Genomic DNA, 22,231 nt, shown 5'->3' on the forward strand with positions numbered 1-22,231 from the left:
ACCTAGATAATATTAACAGCTGATTTCTCGTCAGAATCTTGGAGTCCAGAAGGCAGTGGGATGACATACTCAAAGTACTGAAAGAAACAGAACAGCCAACCAGGAATTCTGTATTCATCCAAACTATCTTTCAAAATGGAAGGTGGAATGAAAACATTCCCAGACAGGAACTGAGAGAATCCTTTCTTAAAAATCCACCTTACAATAAGCACTCAGTGAAGACCTTCAGGCTGAAAGCAAGTAAACCCAGACTTAAATTTAAATTCACATATTAAAACAAAGAGCACCAATAAAGGTAAATATGCAATTATGAAAGACAGTATAAATACATGCTTCTTCTTCTCTTAACTGATATAAAAGCAATTGGCCAAAGCAAAATTTTATAATTTCATTGTTGGACCTATACACACATAAATTTAATATATTTGAAAACCACAGCATGAAGGAGAAAGGTGGGAGCAAAGGTCTGTTGGAATAAGAATATAATACCAGATAGTAACGCAAATTCACAGGAAAAAATGAAGAGAAATAGAAATGGTAAATAAGAAAGTTAATATAACAAACACTATAAATATATTTTTCCTTTCCTTTCTTCTCTCAGTTGTATTAATGGACATAAAATTAAATAACAATTATAACATGTATTATTGTGTATATGGAGTTCATATTTATAATAATAATAATAAAAAGGGAAGAGGAAACAGTTATACAGGAGTCACATTTTTATATATAACTAGAATTAAGTTAGCATAAATAATGAAGTCCATTCTGATAAGATATATATGGAAAGTTTTAGAGTAACCACTAAAAGACACCCCAAAATATAGTGAAATATTATAGAGAAAATTTATAACAAAAACGTTTAAAATAATAAAAAATTAAAATATAGTGAAAAAATCATTAAAGCACTTCTGATTTCAGCTCTGACATCGAAAGAGCTTGGAAGTCATCACACTATAGTCATAATTAAAAAATACTGAACAAACTGAAAATCAATGACTTTTGTTAGATTTACTGAGAATTGAGATCACAGAAAAAATCACCACCTCAAAATCTGGAGAAACAGTGAATACAGAGAATTACAGCTGAGATTAGCTTCCCTAAAGCAGAAGCCACTGGACCCAGTAACAGGCAGGAACACTTGCATAGTGATTTTAATGAATTCCTGGAGTCTGAATGTGGACCCCAACTTGAGATTTAAAAGCTCCTGGAGAACCATCTTGAGGCGGGGCAATGCTTTTGTGGGTTTGGGATCCAAAAACCCAAAAATGTTCCATAGTGAAGATCAGAGAAAAATCCTCTCATGTTTTGGGATAGGAGTGGGGGGCGGGGTGGAGCATCCATTTTGAAATAATCCCAGAACCTTTTCCAAAACAAAGGCCTGTCTTCCAAGGAAAACTATGTTGCCAAGTCTTATCTGACCTGAGGAAGGTACAATAGGCCAGCTTCAGCCCTCTCTCATCTTCCTGCCATATGTGAGAGGACTAAAAAAGGCTAAGAATTGCTTCTGGAGGTCAATTTCCAGGGACTCAGGTCTACTAAAAAATTGAGACTTGTTCATAACATTATAGAATGTGTCCCCTTCCCCAACACCTTATCACCACATTGACAGGGCCCCAATATATAATAACAGTGGATTACAGGGAGGGATCTGCAAGACACAGACTCTATTTAAGAAGGAGTTCTTAAGAAACCCAAAGATAGGCAGGGCACGGTGGCTCAGGCCTGCAATCTCAGCAGGATTGGGAGGCTGAGGCAGGTGGATCACTTGAGGTCAGGAGTTTGAGACCAGCCTGGCCAACTTGATGAAACCCTGTCTAAACTAAAAATACAAAAAAATTAGCCAGGCGTGGTGGCACATGCCTGTAATCCCAGCTACTCAGGGGGCTGAGGCATGAACATTGCTTGAACCTGTGAGGCAAAGGTCGCAGTGAGCTGAGATCGCGCCACTGCACTCCAGCCTGGGAGACAGTGAGACAAAAAAAAGAGGAAAGAAGGAAAGGAAAGAAAGAAAGCCAAAGTTAATAAGAGAGAAGAAAAGGAAACAAGAAAAATCTAAAGCCCCTCATACTTACAGCTACAGCAAACATTAAACACAGGCAAGATCCTAGTCAGATTAACAGAAAACCTCACAGTAAACACCTAGTTACCTCAGTTCCTATTACTTAATTTATCATGTCTGCCTTCCAACAAAACATTACAAGGCATGCTGAAAGGCAAGAAAAAAACAGTCTGAGGAGACAAAGCAAGCTTTAGAATCAGACTCAGATATGACACAAATTTTGGAATTATTAGGGAATTCAAAATAACTATGGTTAATATGTTAAAGGTTCTAACGGATAAAGATAGACAACATGTAATAAAAGATGGGTAATGTAAGCAGAGTGATAGAAACACTAAGAAATGATCAAAAGAAAATGCCTGAAATAAAAAACACTGTGACAGAAATGAAGAATGCCTTTGATAGTCTAACAAATAGGCTAAACATAGCTGAGGAAACAGTGAGCTTCAAGATATGTCAATAGAAATTTCCTAAACTTAAATGTAAAGAAAAAAATTTTAAATGGAAGAGAATACACAAAAACTGTGGAACAAGTACAAAAGGTGTAACATGCATAATGGGAATATAGACAGAAAAGAAAGAGAAAAGAGAAGAAATATTTAAAATGTTGACCCTATTAGGCCAAGAATTTTGCAAAATTATTGACAGACCCCAAACTGCTGATCCAGGTATCTCAGAGAACACCAAGCAGGATATATAGCAAAACATATCTACACCTAGCCATTTCACATTCAAGCTGCAGAAAGGCAAAAGCAACGAGAAAATCTTGAAAGAAGCCAGACAGGGAAAAACACCTTACCTATAGAGGAACAAGGATAAGAATTGTATCAGTCTTCTCATTATAAACCATGCAAACAACAGAATGGAATGAAATATCTAAAGTGTTGAAGGAAAAAAATGACAACCTAGAATTCTGAATACTTTCTCAAACAAAAAATGTGGGAAATTGTGGCCAGACGACTTGCCTTGCAAAAATGTTAAAAGAAGTTCTTCAGAGAGAAGGAAAGTGATATAGATTTAAAAACAACAAACAAAACTTGGATACATGGAAAAAAGTATCAGAAAAATAATAAATCCAGGTAAAACAAAATATTTCATTTTTCTTTTTTTTTTTTTTTTTGAGATGGAGTCTCGCTCTGTCACCCAGGCTGGAGTGCAGTGGCGCCATCTCGGCTCACTGCAAGCTCTGCCTCCCGGGTTCACGCCATTCTCCTGCCTCAGCCTCCCTAGTAGCTGGGACTACAGGTGCCCGCCACCACGCCCGGCTAATTTTTTGTATTTTTAGTAGAGACAGGGTTTCGCTGTGTTAGCCAGGATGGTCTCGATCTCCTGACCTCGTGATCCGCCCACCTCGGCCTCCCAAAGTGCTGGGATTACAGGCGCGAGCCACCGCACCCGGCCTCATTTTTCTTATTCTTAATTGATTTAATAGATAACTGTTCAAAGTAATAATAGCAACAGTGTATTGGGTGATTTTACTTTATGGAAAAGTGAAATGAATTACAATAATATTATAAGGGATAAGAGGGAGGAATTGAGAATATTCTGTTATAAGTTACCTATGAAATTGTGTAGTGTTATGTGAAAGTGTTGTTAGATTTAGCTGTAAATACATAACATAAACTCTAGGGATACTGGTAAAATTTTTTAAAGGGAGTATAATATGCTAAGAGAAAAGTGGAAATAAAATAAAATGTTTACTAAAAACACAAAAGGCAGAAAAAGAGAGGTAAAAAAGAAACAAAGAACAATTGCAATGAATAGAAAACATGGCAGATACTAATCCAAATATATAAATAATCACTTAACATGTGAATTTTCTAAATACGCCAATTAAAAGAATGAGACTGTCAGAGTGGATTAAGAAAGAAGACTCAACTATATTTTGTCTACAACATATATTTTAATCTATGACAATTAAAAGTAAAGAGATGAAGAAGGATATATCCTATTAACAATAATTGAAAGAAAGCTGGACTAGCTGTATTAATTTCAGACAAAGCAGACTTCCGATCAGGGAAAATTATCAGAGATAAAGAGGGAAAAATATACAATGATAAAAGGGCAAATTCTCCCACAAAACATAATAATCCTTAATGTGAATGCACCTAACAACAGAGTATCAAAATACATGAAACAAAAATTGATAGAACTGAAAAGAGAGATAAAGCTACTATTGTGGTTAGACTTTAACATCTCTCTATCAGGAACTGACAGATCCAGCAGCAGGAAATTAGTAAGCAGGCAGTTGAACTGAATAGAACCATCAGTCAAGTGGTTCTAATTAACATTTGTAGAATATTTCATTCAACAACAGTCACACTTTCTTCTCACACTCACATGGAGCATTCACCAAGACAGACCACGTTATGGGCCATAAAACACAACTTCAATTTGCAAGAATAGAAATCAACAAATGGTGCTGGGACAACTAGATATCCACATGCAAAAGAATAAAATGGAACCATATGCACAAATTAACTCAAAATTAATTAAAGACCTAAATATAAAAGCTAAGATTATAAAACTCTAAGAAAATAAACAGGCATGAATCTACATGACCTGGATTAGGCAATAATTTCTTAGATATAACACCAAAAGTGCAAGCAACAACAACAAAACAACATATTGGACATCATCAAAATTAAAATGTAAAATCAAAATTTTTGTGCTTCAGAGGACACCATCAAGAAACTGAAAAGACAACCCAAAAAATGAAAGCACATTTTTTTCAAATCATATATAGGCACACCTCATTTTATTGCACTGTACTTTATTGAACTTCACAGATAATTGCATTTTTTACAAATTGAAGTTTTGTGGCAACCGTGTGTTGAGCAAGTCTATTGGTGCCATTTTTCCAAAAGTGTGTATTCACTTTGTGTCTATGTGTCATATTTTGGTAATTCTTACAACACTCCAAACTTTTTTTATTTTTTTTCCTGAGACGGAGTTTCACTCTTGTTGCCCAGGCAGTAGTGCAATGGCGCAATCTCGGCTCACGGCAACCTCCGCCTCCCAGGTTCAAGTAATTCTCCTACTTCAGCCTCCCAAGTAGCTGGGATTACAGCCATGTGCCAGCATGCCCGGCTAATTTTGTATTTTTAGTAGAGACGGGGTTTCTCCATGTTGGTCAGGCTGGTCTCAAACACCTGACCTCAGGTGATCCGCCCGCCTTGACCTCCCAAAGTGCTGGGATTACAGGCATGAGCCACCACGCCCGGCCACAATACTCCAAACTTTTTCATCATTATTATATCTGTTATGGAGATCTGTGATCAGTGATCTTTGATGTCACTATTGTAACTGTTTGGGGGCACTATGAACCATGCACATATAAGACAGTGAATTTAATCAGGAAATGTTGTGTGTGTTCTGACTGCGCCACCCACCAGCCATTCCCTCTTCCCCCTCTCTCTTCTAGGGCCTCCCTATTCCCTGAGATACAACAAAATTGAAATCAGGCCAATTAATAATCCTACAGTGGCCTCTAAGTGTTCAAGTGAAAGGAAGAGTCACACGTCTCTCACTTGAAATCAAAAGCTAGAAATGATTCCGCTTAGTGAGGCAGGCATGTCAAAAGCCGAGATATGCTGAAATCTGGGCCTCTTGCACCAGTCAGCCAAGTTATGAATGCAAAGGAAAAGTTATTGAAGGAAATTAAAGTGATACTCCTGTGAACACACAAATGATAAGACAGCGAAGCAGCCATATTGTTGTATGGAGAAAGTTTACGTGGTCTGGATAGAAGATCAAATCAGCCACAACATTCCCTTAAGCCAAGGCCTAATACAGAGCAAGACCCGAACTCTCATCAATTCTGTGAGGGCTGGGAGAGGTGAGAAAGGTGCAGAAGAAAAGTTTGAAGCTAGCAGAAGTTGGTTCATGAAGTTTAAAGAAAGAAGCCATCTCCTTAGCAAAAAAGTGTAAGGTGAAGCAGCAGGTGCTGATGGAGAAGCTGCAGCAAGTTATCCAGGAGATCTAAGATCATTGATGAACGTGCCTACACTAAAGAACAGGTTTTCAATGTAGAGGAAACAGCCTTCTATTAAAAGAAGATGCCATCTAGGACTTTCATAGCTAGAGAGGAGAAGTCAATGCCTGGCTTCAAAGCTTCAAAAGACAGGATGACTCTCTTGTTAGGAGCTAAAGCAGCTGGTGACATTAAGTTGAAGCCAGTGCTCATTTACCATTCTGAAAATCCTAGGGCCCTTAAAAAGAATCATGCTAAATCTATTCTGCCTGTGTTCTATAAATGAAACAACAAAACCTACATAACAGCATATCTGTTTACAGCATGGTTTACTATTTTAAGCCCACTGTTGAGATCTGCTGCTCAGAAAAAAAAAATCCTTTCAAAATATTACTGCTCATTGACAATGCACATGGTCAACCTAGAGCTCTAATGGAGATGTACAAGGAGATTAATGTTGTTTTCATGCCTGCTAATACATTCATTCTGCAGTGCATGATCAAGGAGTAATTCTGACTTTCAAGTCTTGTTATTTAAGAACTACATTTCAGAAGGCTATATATAACTGCCATAGTGATTCCTCTGATGGATCTGGGAAAAGTAAATTGAAGACCTTCTGGAAAAGAACCACCATTCTAGATGCCATTAAGAACATTTGCGGAGGAGGTCGAAATTTCAACATTAACAGGAGTTTGGAAGAAGTTGATTCCAACCCTCATAGACAACTTTGAGGGGTTCAAGACTTCAGTGGGGGAAGTAACTGAAGATGTGGTGGAAACAGCAAGAGAACTAGGATTAGAAGTGGAGCCTAAAGACGTGACTAAATTGCTGCAATCTCATGATCAAACTTGAATAGATGAGGTGGTGCTTCTTATGGATGAGCAAAGAAAGTGGTCTCTTAAGATGGAATCTATTTGTCAGGAAGATGCTGTAAACACTATTGAAATGACAACTAAGAATTTAGTATTCCATAAACTTAGTTGATAAAGCAGTGACAGGGTTTGAAAAGACTGCAATTTTGAAAGAAGTTCTACCATGGGTAAAATGCTATCAAACAGAATCACGTGCTACAGAGAAATCTTTCATGAAAGGAAGAATCCATCGATGTGGCAAACTTCACTGGTGTATTATTTTAAGAATTTTCCCCAACCACCCCAACCTTTAGCAACCACCACTCTGATAATTTAGCAAGCATCAACGTTGAGAGAAAACTGTCCACTAACAAAAAGATTATAACTTGCTGAAGGCTCAGATGACCATCAGCATTTTTTATCAATAAAGTATTTTGTTTTTTGAGACGGAGTCTTGCTCTGTCACCCAGTCTGGAGTGAAGTGGCACGATCTCAGCTCACTGCAACCTCCGCCTCCCGGGTTCAAGCGATTCTCCTGTCTCAGCCTCCTGAGTAGCTGGGGTTACAGGCATGCACCACCATGCCTGGCTAATTTTTGTATTTTTAGTAGAGACGGGGTTTTACCATGTTGGCCAGTCTGGTCTCAAACTCCTGACCTCAAGTGATCTGCCCACCTCAGCCTCCCAAAGTGCTGGGATTACAGGCATGAGCCACCACACCCAGCCAATAAAGTATTCTTTAATTAAGGAATGTACCTTGCTTTTTTAGACATAATGCTATTGCACACTTAATAGACTATACAGTAGAGTGTAAATATAACTTTTGTATTCATTTGGAAACCAAAAAGTTCATGTGACTCACTTCATTGCAATATTCACTTCACTGTAGTGGTTTGGATCCACAGTATCTCCAAGGTAGACATGTATCTGGTAAGAATCTAATATCCAGAATATATAAAGAACTGTTGCAACTCAACAATGAAAAGACAGCTAACTGAATGTTTTAAATGAGCAAAAGATTTAAATAGACATATTCCCAAAGAAGACATTAAAATAGCCAATAAGCAAGATGAAAAGATGCGCAACATCACTAGCCATTAATAATGAGTGACTGTTACTGGGGACAGGTTTTTAGAGGGGAGTAATAAAAATGTTCTGGAGCTAGACAGTGGTGATGGCTACACAACCTTGTGAATATATTAAAAACCACTGAATTGCATAGTTTAACATCGTGAATTTTATGTTATATAAATTATATCTCAATAAAAATACACATAACCGAATTTAAAAACAGGCTAAGGATCTGAATAGACATTTCTTTGAATGAAGGCATACGAACTTCCAGTAGGTACATGAAAGATGCTGTATTAGTCCGTTTTCACACTGCTATAAAGATACTATCTGAGACTGGGTAATTTATAAACAAAGGAGGTTTAATTGACTCACCGTTCCACATGGCTGGGGAGGCCTTAGGAAACTTACAATCATGGTGGAAGGAGAAGGAAAGGCAAGTACTTCCTTCACAAGGTGGCAGGAAAGAGAGCAAGCGCGACGGGGGAAGAGCCCCTTATAAAACCTTCAGACCTCGTGAGAACTCACTCACTATCATAAGAACAGCTTGGGGAAAACCACCCCCATGATCCAGTCACCTCCCACCTGGTCCCCCCCTCGACATGTAGGGTTGACAATTCAAGATGAGATTTGGGTGGGGACATAGAACCAAACCATATCAGATGCTCAATATCATTATTCCTGAGGAAAATGCATATCAATCTCACCATGAGAAACCACTTCATATCCACTAATATGTCTATAATCAAAAAGACTGACAATAACAAATGTTTGGTGAGGGTGTGGAGAAAATGAAACCCTCATACACAGATAGTGAGAAAATATATTGGTGCAGTGACTTTTTTTTTTGTTGTTGTTGTTGCTGTTCTTGTTTTGTTTTTGTTTTGTTTTTTGTCTGAGGCGGAGTCTTGCTCCGTCAAGTGAAGCCAAGGTGGGCGGATCATTTGAGGTCAGGAGTTCGAGATCAGCCTGGCCAACATGGTGAAACCCCATCTCTACAAAAATTAGCTGGCCGTGGTGGTGCGTGCCTGTAATCCCAGGTACTCTGGAGGCTGAGGCAGAAGAATCGCTTGAATCTGGAAGGCAGAGGTTGCAGTTGCGCTCCAGCCTCGGTGACAGAGCAAGACTCTGTCAAAAAAAAAAAAAAGGAAGGGAAGGGGAGGGGAGGGGAGGGAGAAAAGAAAAGGGTAACTTTCTATTGCTTAAGCCAGGTGGTAGATACACAGGTGCTCATTTTATTGTGATCCTTTAAATTTGCATTTACATTATTCTTTCTGTGGATAAAATATATGTCTTAATAAAAATATTTTTTAGAAGTCTGACAGACCTGGATTCTGGCTCAACCACTTAAGATCTATGAGTTCTTGGGCACGTTACTTAACCTAAGCCTTCCAATGTCTTATCTGTAAAGCAGAGATGGTAATAATAATAACTCCCTCATAGGCTTTTACATCATGTGCCTGGCACATCATCATTGCTATTACTAGCTAATGTTAGCTATAAGCAGTTGAGCCACTTGCCTAAAAATTCCAGGTTCATGACCTCTCTTTCTTTAAACTCCAATTTCCATATTTGCTATTCCATAAGAGTTCAAAATTTATCAGAGGAATAAAATTGACCTTCAAGCAGGACTTACTGCATTCAATCTTTAAAATGTCCTTACATAACATCTTTGTAAAGCCAATAAATATTGCACCTTAATAAACCAGGACAAGAACCAAAATTTCTGTCATTTCTGGAGGCTCGTGTCAACTAATGTTCTAGCCTAGCTCTGGGAGCTCAAATCTAGGTCAGATTAAGAGAATATTCTTTTCAGTCTTGAACAGCTTCCAGAATCCATGTCCATTCTGCATCTTAGTCTCCAAGTTAAGTCAAGAGTCTCTATATGTTGGACTTGCTTTTGTCCCACCTGGATTTCCAGCATATGACTTCAAAGGTAAAATTCTGTCACTAAGCCTGTCCTACAGTTTTCTGGCCCAGATGAATGTGTCAGTGAATGTGTCAGGGGTGGGTAGTCAGAAGCTAAGGATGGCAGGAGAGGTGTGACACTTATCTAGGTCCCTTGCAAGGACTCGTATTCTTAAAGGAGACACTATTCTATTGTTCATCATGAATTGGAAGCAACTTATATTCATGTATAATTATTATCAGAGCCCTTTGCTTAAAGTATCTGTCACACAGCTCACACCTGCTTTGTAGCTACATCATTGCCTAAAACTTTCTCTACGCAGACTAGGGAAGGCAAAAAGAGATGAAGCTACACAGTTTAGCTATGTGTCAGCAACTCAGATAAAACATTCATTGGGGTAGGGGAAAGCTAAATGATAGGCTCGAAATAGAATTTTGCTTCAGGAAAGCCCTCCCTGACCCTTTCTTCACATCCCACTAAGTTGATATCATGTTAATGTTATCTCACAGAACCCTTTTAACTTACTGTTTCATAATATGACATGTTTACAACATTTAATTTAATATCTGCATTTCCCTCAAGATTCTCTGCTCAATGAGGGGAGGGACCTCCTCCTCCTTGTTCATTCCTGTATCCCCATCAGCTGGTACAGGGCCTTGCACATAGTAGGTGCTCAAGAATGTATTCATTGGATTAATGGACAATCAATCCATGTAACAATGAATCAGTTCCTGGCATCATGAACAGGGATAATCAAGAGTCCAACTGAAGACCTTGGATTTCCAAATGACGTGGTCCTAAGAAAGTATCTCATTGCAAAAGTTGGGGAAATGTTAACTATTTACCTGTGCTGAGTGAGCACATTTACAGCTGAAGGATGGTTTGCACAGTAAGCCAGATACATAGATTTAAAATGAGGCATGAGACTCAGTAGACAACCTCCTACTTTGTGCTGGTTTTCTGGAAACCTGTAAACAAAATGGACAAAACACAGAATGTAAAATAGGAAACAGGAGGCAAAGGAAGATTATTCCAATTAAATCTGGCAGCATGAAAGCCTTCTGAATATTTTGCCAAGGTTAAAAGAGAAACTATATTATAACCATTTTACCCATGAAACTCAAATTCTTGCCCACTGCTTTAAACTCTAGCCACCAAACATAGTTCTAATACATAGGGTCAGATACTTACTTGGAATTAGTAGGTACGGTTGCTTGTTTGTTTTTAAGATGATTATTTTCAAATTTAGCTGGGTACACTAAAAATATTCTTGGTTAATTTATCTAAAGTTTGAGTACAGACAAAACTAATCAAATCCAAAAATGACATACCACAAAAGAATATTATGTAATCTTGGAGGCCTGGTGTTTGCTAGGCAGCGTGGCCTCAAAAGTTTTTAAATTAATGTTTTAAATTATAAGCCACCTGTCTTCATTTGTAGAAAAATCAGAAAAATGTAATAAGAAAAATGAATTTCTCAGACTCCCACCATTTGGAGATACTGACTCTAAAAATGTTGACATGTTTCTTGGGCTTTTTTCTACGTTTCTCTATAAAATGGAAAACATAAGGATTATGAATCTAGTTTGTAATCTGCCCTTCTCGCTTAGTGAACATCTTTGCATATCAATAATCCAGATCCCTCTTGGCCCCTCAAGTCCCTTTAGTGTGGGCCCTCTCCATCGTTCTTCCTGGACAACCACCTGTGTCCCATTAAGCTTAAATAACAGGTAATCACCTCAATTTCCCTAGAGAGATGAAAGCTGCCAACTTCTTTAAGATACACTGCTTGAAAAATTAGTCTTTCTATAGAAACATATTGCCTGATGATCATTATAGTTCACTGTAATTATTATAGTTCACTGCAGTATGAAGTTAAACATCTGGACAACCTAGCTAGCCATCAAAAATGTGTTGGTTCACATAAAGATATACTTTTCCTTCCCCCACTTTCTGTGTGTTTCAACTCTTAATGTAATAGACGTAGTATCAGGAGCAATTCAAAGACACCAAATCTGTGAAGCTGAATGAATCATTTGAACGACTTTTCCAAGTAATTTGCAATGTACAAAAGAAAATATGTAATCAGTGCCAGAGGTGTCATTCATGGTCAATTAAGACCTTATGTGTCTCCAGGGAGGGGACCATCACACACTGGGGCCTGTCGGGGAGTGGGGGGAAAGGGGAGGGAGAGCATTAGGACAAATACCTAATGCATGCGGGGCTTAAATCCTGGATGACGGGTTGATAGGTGCAGCAAACCACCATGGCGCATGTATACCTATGTAACAAACCTGCACGTTCAGCACATGTATCCCAGAACTTTAAGGAACATTTAAAAAAAAAGACCTTATGTGTCTCTTATACTGACCAGAAACAGCAAACTGATGTATTTTTTAAATAAAGTCAAAAGTAATTTATGAGATATAGAATTCTAATATACAACTAGTGGTTTGACACTGTGAACACTGCCACCTAGTACACTGTCTATGTATTGCTACTTTGTTCAGAGCTGTAACAAATACCTAACTATGAAGTGTCCTTATCAAAGGCAACAGGTAAAAGGAAAACAAAACACAAACAGCAATGTTGCTGGCTATCCTATCAGAAATATGCCGCACTTACTTTGAACATTCTTCCAAGGCTTGGCAGAGTGTCTGTTGAAATGTGCATACTTCCTCAAAGTTTCCCAGTAAAGATGTAACCTCCACAGTACTCAGACTGAAAAAAAAATACAGTACATGTAGTTATCTATTGTAGTCTAGTTGGCTGATAGTTTGCTAATATATGGTAAATAAAAGGGAGGTAATACCTATATTTTAACTTTTGCTTTTTAATTTATAACAACTCTATTGTCTTAGGGAGCTTCTTAAGCTTCTCCCCTTGATTTTCTTTTATATAATAAGAATAATGATCCTAAAGAAATGGAGTGGTCATAAGGGACATTTAGGTATTTTATAAAGCAACAGGTAAATTAAAACAAGTGCTTAATACTGCAGTATACAAATAGATAAAAATACATCATAGCTGTGAATAAGTGTAAAAAACTCTTGAGTACCTTCCTCTGGATGAGCTGGAAAAGTAATTGAAAGATATTATATATGCTCATATAATACACAAGAAAAAATAGCAAAATCAACTTTCTCCTAAACTAAAATGCTCATACATCAATTAAAGGAAATCTTTATGAGATGAAGTAGGAGGAAAAAAATAGTATTGATTTGTTTGTTTGTTTTTGGAGTGGAGTGAAGTCAAATAAAGGCAAACTGAACCACTTTATCCAGGGCCTCTGTATGAAGAATGTTCTTATCCATTCCTCTCCTACCAAACAGTAAGTGATAATAATAACAAGAGCCAACACTCATAGAGCACTGAACACTTACACAAGCATTTTACAATTAAAACCTTATTTTAACCTTACACTAACTCTTTAAGGTAGGTATTATGCCAGTGCTGTTTCCATTTTACAGGTGGGGAAACCCAGGCATAGAGAGGTTAAGCAAATCATCCAAAGCTACAAAGCCAGGAAATGCCAAAGACAGAAATTGAACCAAAACATTCTAGCTGCAGAGTCCATGCTCTTAACCACTTTTTGGGAGAAAACGTTTCTGAAGATTTGTTTAAAAAGCCAAGGTTGGGCTGGGCCATGGTGGTTCATGCCTGCAATCCCAGCACTTTGGGAGGCCGAGGCGGGTGGATCGCTTGAACCCAGGAGTTCAAAACCAGCCTGGCCGACATGGTGAAACCCCGTCTGTACTAAAAATACAAAGAATTAGCCGAGTGTGGTGGCAGTCGCCTGTAATTCCAGCTACTCGGGAGGCTGAGGCAGAAGAATTGCTTGAACCTGGGAGGCGGAAGTTGCAGTGAGCTGAGATCGTGCCACTGCACTCCAGGCTGGGTGATGGAGTAAGACTCTGTCAAAAAAAAAAAAAAAAAGCCCATGTCTGCCACATGTTCTTCTCCTTAAGTGTATAGTAACACTAGGCCAGGTGTGGTGGCTCACGCCTGAAATCCCAGCACTTTGGGAGGCTAAGGCAGGCAGATCACTTGAGGTCAGCAGTTCAAGACCAGCCTGGCCAACATGGCGAAATCCCATCTCTACTAAAAATACAAAATTGCCATGCGTGGTGGCACATGCCTGTAGTCCCAGCTACTCAGGAGGCTGAGGCAGGAGAATCACTTGAACCTGGGAAGCAGAGGTTGCAGTGAGCCAAGATCTCACCACTGCACTTCAGCCTGGGGGTGAAGTGTATTGTATATGCTATATAATATATATATATAAAAAATACCAGGGGAGTATTCCCAAGATAATTTTTTTTTGCTGACTAAGAAAGAAAGGGAAGAAGACCAAAACAAACATTACCAGTAACTCCGAGAGAATAAAAAACTGCCAGTTCCTCTGCTGTAATGCCATCCTGAATCACAAGCTGGAAAACCCCTATTCTAAAGTGAAACCTTTAGCCAACCAACTTCCCTGGTTGTTGCTCTCTCAGAGCAGTGAGAACTTAAGTTGGGGCCTTACCTGAACTTGACTGGGGGCTTATCTGGCCCCTTCACGATCAGATAATAGTCAGTCTGGTTTGCTCAAATCACTTTGGGGCCGACAAGATAGTGAGAAGTAATGGAAACTTACTATCACTGCATTCTGAATTCATTTAGGAACAGTACAGGTCTGACTCAGGTCTCTCACCTCCTCGGCCCTGACTCTTTTCCAAGGAACTCAAACAAACCAGTAAGAAAAAAAACAAATAATCCCGTCAAAAAGTAGGCAAATGACATGAACACATACTTCTTAAAAGAAGACTTACCAATGGCCAACCAACATATGAAGAAATGCTCAGTATCACTAATCATCAGAGAAATGCAAATTAAAACCATGAGATACCACCTCCGCCCAGCCAGAATGGCCATTATTAAAAAGTAAAAAATAATAGATGTTGGTGTGGATGTGGTGAAAAGGGAACACTTACACACTGCTGGTGGGAATGTTAGTACATTAGTACTAACATTAGTACAGCCTCTTTGGAAAGCACTACAGAGTTTTCTCAAAGCTAAAAGTAGATCTACCATTCCATCCAGCAATCTCACTACTGAGTATTTAGCCAAAGGAAAAGAACTCATTAAATCCTCTTATTGTTTCTTGATCGCTAATCAGTCCCTCTCCTTCATTTAAAATCTTACCGTCTCCCCTCCCAGAGTTACCACTTCAGTTTCCATCTCCTCTGCCTGTCACTTCCAGAAAACAGAAAGCATGTTTCACTTGGCAGCAGGGGGCACAGTGGCTCCAGCCTGGCCATGTACTGGCTGTGTGATGGGCAAGGCAGTAAACCTGTCTGGACTTCAGCTTCTTCTCTATTTAATAGAGATAGTCATTTCTCCCAGGATACTAGACCCAATGATTTACTGATTTACTTCAGCTCTAAGAACTATGATTCACAGAACACTTCATGTTTCACATGATAATAACAAAAAATACTTTGTTTTTTGTTTTGTTTTGTTTTGTTTTTTTTGAGATGGAGTCTCACTCTGTCCCCCAGGCTGGAGTAGTGGCATGAACTTGGCGCACTGCAACCTCCGCCTACCGAGTTCAAGCAATTCTCCTGCCTCAGCCTCCTAAGTAGCTGGGACTACAGGTGCGCACCACCAAGCCGAGCTAATTTGTATTTTTAGTAGAGATGGGGTTTCGCCATGTTGCCCAGATTGGTCTTGAACTCCTGGCCTCAAGTGATCCACCCGCCTCGGCCTCCCACAGTGCTGGGATTACAGGCATCAGCCAACGTGCCCAGCCAGCCACCGCACCTGGCCCAAAAAACACTTTGTTGTTGATCATGTTTAAACTCTTACAACACAGGAATAGAAAATTTTTTCATACTGAAGTAGATTTCCATAGTGCCAGGAGAATAAACAAGTGGGAAATTTAGCAAGAACAAAGGCATTATAACTAAACAAGTATAATTTGGAAAAGGGGAGAATTTTTCTCACAATATTTTTTCTTTTCTTTTTCTTTTGTTTGCTTGGTTTTGTTGTTGTTGTTGTTGTTTGTTTGTTTGTTTTCACATGGAGTCTTGCTCTGTCTCCCAAGCTGGAATGCAGTGATGTGATTTTGGCTCACTGCAGCCTCCGCCTCCCAGGCTCAAGCGATTCTCCTGCCTCAGCCTCCCAAGTAGTTGGGATTACAGGCTTGCACTACCACGCCTGGCTAATTTGCTTTTGTATTTTTAGTAGAAACAAGGTTTCACCATGTTGGCCAGGCTGGTCTTGGACTCCTGACCTCAAGCGATCTGCCCGCCTCAGCCTCCCAAAGTGCTGGGATTACAGGCTTTTGAGCCATCACACCCGGCCAAATTTCTCAAATATATTAACTTATTTAAGTTTGAAGCTGATAGTTGAGACAACTGTTTAGCAATAGTAAACTCTTTCCAAGGTAAAAAGAGAGGTTTTTTTTCTGCATTATATGGGCTGACTGGTAAATTTTCTATATGATCATGATCTCTAGTGAAATTTAATTAATTAAAATAAAAACAAATAAATGCAGTTCACCACTATTTGTTAAATATGCTGTGCCTACGAGGATAAAAAAAAATGGTCACTACTTTTCTTTCATGAAAACTAAAGCTTTCAATTCTTTCAATTCAGGCTTTACACAATCACTTCAGATTTCTAAGACCAGAGTAAGGTTTGAATATTTTGTCTTTAAAAACACTTTAGCATCTCTTTATCATTCACATTTGCCTGGGTGAAATAATGGCTTGAATAGCTCTTATGAGCATTCACAAAATGCCATACTCTTTCCATTCTCAGAGCATGGGAAAGAAGTTCTGCCCTGGCAAACAAAGGTCAGAGTGAGCATGAGAATTTCCAGTTTATGTGCTTTCTGAATAAAAGCACCAGGGACTTCTTTTCCTGTAAGGTAAAACCAAGCACATCACTTTTTTTTTTTAATGTACAAGATAAAAAGTGTGACAGGAAGAAACACAGATCTGCTCATTCCTTTCACAGCCAGAAGAGAAAGAAAGCCAAGCTCTCCAAAAGCAACATCTTGCATAATTTCTGTTGCCCTGACCATGTTCTTGGCAACCTGTGATCTGTGGAAATTCTTCTAAAGGGCAAAATCAATTATTCAGTGACATAAGAATAATGATTCCATATGTTGACATCATGTTGCTTTACTTAGTGAGGGATTTAAAATAAACATCTTACTTGTTATTGGACTGCAGGGGTCTTAAGTAAGTAACAAGAAGAGACTGAAGTTCTTTAGCATATTCTTTTTCAGTGTCCAGGATGTTCTGTAACACCTATGAGAAAAAAAGTCAATGTATTATAATCATCAAGATAGTCTAAGGCAAAATGTAGCTTTGATCTTTTAACCAAATTACTAGGAAGAAAAAAGGTCATATTTACTCAGGCTACCACTGCAAGCAAGGAACACAAAATCTGAATGCACTTTCTTTCAATCTAGCAAACTACTTTAATTATTGCATGACAACTGGTTATATTGCACAATTCATATGAATACAATTTTTCAGTTACCCATAACTGAAGGGGCCTTGCAATTTACACAGTACTGCTTGGTTATTTATTTCTTGTAGAGACAGGATCTCTCTATGTTGCCCAGGGTGGTCTCAAACTCCTGGTCTGGAGCAATCCTCCTGCTTCAGCCTTCCAAAGTGCTGGGATTACAGGTGTGAGACCACATCAAACCCCACAGTACTGTTTAAAATGTTTTCATGTGCTGTAAATGATTTTATCCTCAGGAAGTTCTCAGTTAGTTCACAAAGAATCATTATTCCTCTTTTATGGAGGAGAAAATTGAGGCCAGCTACCTTAGACATAGAGACTTAATGTCAGTATAATTTAAGGATCACTGTGATAACAAACATCACAAGAGATTTTTGTTTAAGTTATATGTTTGTAATAAGACCTTTGGGGAACAAAATCTGAGGATACAGTGAATTTTTAAGCAGAGTTAAAACTAGTCTTTTCTTAAAGGCAAAAGGTGCTACCATGAACAATTCAAAGAACAAAGTAGGCTGAAGTGTGAGGAATTTAACAAGAGAAATAAAAATTATCATTATTATTATTAATGTAATTAAAATCCTATAGGCAAAACAACCAATATGGGGGATCACAATTTCTCTTCCCCTACCAGTTCTAGGGTCATGTCACAACCCATTTCCAAGCCTCTTCTGGTGACAGGTAAAACCTTCATTTAATACCTAATGTAAATGACGGGTTGATGGGTGCAGTGGGCCAGCATGGCACATGTATACCTATGGAACGAGCCTGCACATTGTGCACGTGTACCCTAGAATTTAAAGTATAATAATAATTTTTAAAACCTTCATTTAAGCTCTTAGGGACAACCCAGTTAACATTCTGGTATGTTTTCTTTCATATATTCTAATTCATTCAACAAAATGGACTGAGTGCCTATTCTGCCAACTGCTGTGCTGCCCACAGGGAGTTTATACTGTATTTGCAGAGACATTAAACAGAGAGTTACAAGACATAGTGAAGTGTCCTTAACTAGGAGAAGTGTATTAGCCTACCAATATGCCAGCCATATACTCACAAGACAATGCATGATGATCTGCTTTTGAAAGGTGGAATGGTCAAAACAAGTGGAGATCCCGGTAACCGTGGGTTCTCTGGGAAACAACTGGAGTGCAGGGTGGTAGTCCTGACTCTGCTGCTGACTGAGAGGTTGCTTCAGTTTAAAACTTTGCTTACATCATCTCAGATTATGATATTGCACCTACCTTGGGGACCATTATGAAGATGTAGTGACACACTGTACAGATAGGTGCTGGGTAAGTGGGAAACAGACCTACCAATTTAAAGGGTTAAAAAAGGGTTTCTCAATAGCAACATTATTAACCTTTCAAACCAGATAATTCTTTGTTGTGATGGAATGCCCATATCATTGCCATGACATTGCCAAATGTCACCTGAAAGGCAATATTGCCCCCAGTTGAGAATCACTGGCTTAGAAGAACACAGGATGGCTTCAAAAGCTCGGGTTTAAATTGTAACCCCTATACCCAGCCACTCATGTCTACTTTCAGTTCCTCTATTCCTCAGAAACTACCCTCTAAAAGTGTAAATGCAGGGTTCTGGAGGTATTGATGTTCTCGGAAATTAACCCAGTAATGGAATAGAAATATTCCCCTCTATAGAAAGTCCAAGCGCGAGAATGGAAATTAGAAACTACTTTGAGATGAATGAAAATGAAAACACAACATAGAAAAACTCATGGGGTGCAGTGAAACAGTGCTTAAGGAAAACTATATACTTATAAATGCCTATTTTAAAAAAGAAAAAAAGACTTTCATTTTTCAGTCTGACATGTAAGGAGCTTAGAAGTCATTACTGCATCCTAACAGGAAGCAAATAGCTAAACAAACTGAAATAAACCATCGTTTTCTCTTAAATCTGTCAGAAAAGTGAGGTCACAGGGAAAACTGCTACTCCAAAAATTGGAGAAACAGACAGATAAAGAGAATCACAAATTACCAGAGTAGAAGTCCACAAGCAGAAGCCTCCACAGGAACCAGCACTAGGGTAGAAAAACCTACACTGTAATTGACAAACTTCTGGGGGCTCTGTACAGACAAGTCTGAGAGTTAGGAACTCCAGGGGCCCAATATTAGGACAGCACACTCACACTTTTGTGAATTTAAGCTCCAGTTTCTCTCAGTGAAGATTAGAGGAAAATACCCTCATGCTTCAGGCAGAGGGAGGGAAAAAGTTGCCTTTTTGAATATGCCAGAGCACTCTATTCTTCTTAACAAGGTCTGCCCTCAGGAGAAACTATTTTACCAGAGCATAACCTATTTTTTGTTTGTTTGTTTGTTTGCTTTGTTTGTTTGTTTCTGTTTTTGTTTTTTGAGACACAGTTTCGCTTTTGTTGCCCAAGCTGGAGTGCAATGGCGCAATCTCGGCTCACTACAACCTCCGCCTCCTGGGTTCAAGCCATTCTCCTGCCTCAGCCTCCCTAGTAGCTGGGATTACAGGCATGCGCCATCACGCCCAGCTAATTTTGTATTTTTAGTAGAGACGGGGGTTTCACCATGTTGGTCAGGCTGGTTTCGAACTCCTGACCTCAGGTGATCCGCCTGCCTTGGCCTCCCAAAGTGCTGGGATTACAGGCGTGAGCCACTGCGCCCGGCCTGAGCATAACCTATTGAATTTTTATCAGATGCTAACTGTTATGGGGGAAGGTCAATAAGCAACTCCAGCCAGCTCTAGCCTTCCACATGGGGGAAGGAAGATAACCCAACTCCAGCCCTTTCTAGCCATCCTGTCCCACCTAAGCGGGAGAACTAGGAAGCACTGGTGAAGTTCACAGTCCAGGGACACAAGCTCATTAAAAACTGAGACCTAATCTGGAAATATAGAATGCTTCCCCTCCTTCTACACCTTACCACCACATTACTAAAGGATTATTTACCACAGTTCCTTTACCCAGTACATCATGTCAGGCTTCCAACAACAATTTACAAGGCATATTAAAAGGCAAAAAATACAGTATGAAGAGACAAAGCAAGCATCAGAACTTAAGTCAGATAACACAGGAATGTTAGAATTATCCGACCAGTGTTTTTAAGTAACTGTGATTAATATACTAAGGACTCTAACAGAAAAAGTAGACAACGTGCAAGAATAGATGGATATTATAAGCAGAGAAACAGACATTCTAAGAAAGAATCAAAAAGCAATGCTAGAGATTAAAAACACTGTAACAGAAATGAAGAATGCCTGCACATGATGGACTCAATAGTGATCTGGGCATGGCTGAGGAAAGAATCTTTGAGCTTGAGAATATGTCAATAGAAACTGCTACAACCAAAAAGCAAAGAGAAAAAAGACTGGGGGAAAAAATAGAAGAGAATATGAAAGAACTGTGGGACAACTACAAAAGGTGCAACATTCATGTAATGTGGAAATATCAGGAGAGGAAAGAGAAAATAATAGAAGAAATATTTGAAACAATAGTGGTTGAGAATTTATTCAAAATTAGTCAGACACCAAATCACAGATCCAGGAAGCTCAGAGACCAAGTAGGATAAATGCAAAAGAAAATTCTAATCATGTGATATTCAAACTCCAGAAAATCAAAAACAAAGAAAAAATTATTGAAAGAAGCCATGGGAAACAAACAGTTTATCTATACAGAAGTTCAAATAAAAGTTACATCTGACCTCTCCTCAGAAACAATGCAAGCAAGAGGAGAGTTAAGTGAAATATTTAAAGTGTTGAGAGAAAAACCCACTAACCTTGAGTTCTGTATCTTGTGAAATTATCCTTCAAAAGTGAAAGACATATCAAGACTTTTTCAGACAAACAAAAACTGAGGGAAACTGTCACCATTAGACCTGCCTTGCAAGAAATGTTAAAAGAAGTTCTTCACAGAGAAGAAAAACAATATAGGTCAGAAATCTGAATCTACATGAAGAAGGAAAGAATATTAGAGAAGGGATAAGCAAAGATAAAATAAAAACTTTTTTCTTATTTTTAATTGACCTAATAGATAACAGTTTATTCAAAATAATAATAGCAGCAATGTATTTGATTATGTGTGTGTATATACTAATGTGTATTCATGTGTAAGTAAAATGAGTGACAGCGATCATACAAGAGATGGGAGGTAATAATTAGGAATACTATGTTATTATAAGGTACTTGCACTACCTGCGAATATAGTATGTATCTTTGTATAGTATTATATGAAAGTGAACTGGGACTAGCTATAAAGGCATAGAGCAACCAATAAAAATGTTTTTCTTAAAGAAATATAACTGATAAGTGAAAAAAGAGAAATGGAATCATATAAAATGCTCAATTAAAACAAAAAGCAAAAAAATGTGGAAGACAAAAAGCGAACAACGAAAAGGGCAACAAATAGAAAACAGTAACAAGTATGGTAGGCATTAATCCACCCGTATCAATAATCACTTTAAATGTCAGTGGTCTAAGTGTACCAATGAAAAGACAGACATTTTCAGAGTGAATCAAAAAATAAGACCCAACCATATGCTGTTAATAAGAAATTCAATTTAAATATAAAGACACTTATAAATTAAAAGTAAAGGGATGAAAAAGGAGATATCATGTTCATACTAATCAAAAGAAAGCTGGAGTGGCTATGTTAATTTTAGACAGAGCAAACATTAGAGCACGAAAAATTATCAGGAATAAAAGAGGCATTACATAATAATAAAGAGGTCAGTTCTCCAACAAAACATAACAGTCCTTAATATGTATGTGCCTAAAAACAGAATCAAACTACATGAGGCACAACTTTTATAATCAAATGAAAACTCTTCCATCAAAATTGCAGTGGAAGCGTTCTCCCTTCAATCAATA

General features: G+C 38.4%; 1 protein-coding gene across 7 annotated transcripts in view; it reads right to left on the minus strand.

The window, feature by feature from the left end:
* ARHGEF6 (Rac/Cdc42 guanine nucleotide exchange factor 6) overlaps positions 1 to 22,231 on the minus strand; it is a 118,040-nt gene that overhangs the window by 32,892 nt on the left and 62,917 nt on the right. For all 7 annotated transcript variants that reach the window (XM_004064939.4, XM_063703344.1, XM_063703343.1 and 4 more), the window contains 3 exons: positions 17,066 to 17,160; positions 12,491 to 12,586; positions 10,711 to 10,833 (listed from right to left, as the gene is read on the minus strand). In XM_004064939.4, the coding sequence (XP_004064987.1) occupies positions 10,711 to 10,833; positions 12,491 to 12,586; positions 17,066 to 17,160 (314 nt within the window). The remainder of the gene's footprint in view (positions 1 to 10,710; positions 10,834 to 12,490; positions 12,587 to 17,065; positions 17,161 to 22,231) is intronic.

Source organism: Gorilla gorilla, chromosome X (assembly GCF_029281585.2).
Source record: "Gorilla gorilla gorilla isolate KB3781 chromosome X, NHGRI_mGorGor1-v2.1_pri, whole genome shotgun sequence".
NCBI lineage: Eukaryota > Metazoa > Chordata > Mammalia > Primates > Hominidae > Gorilla > Gorilla gorilla.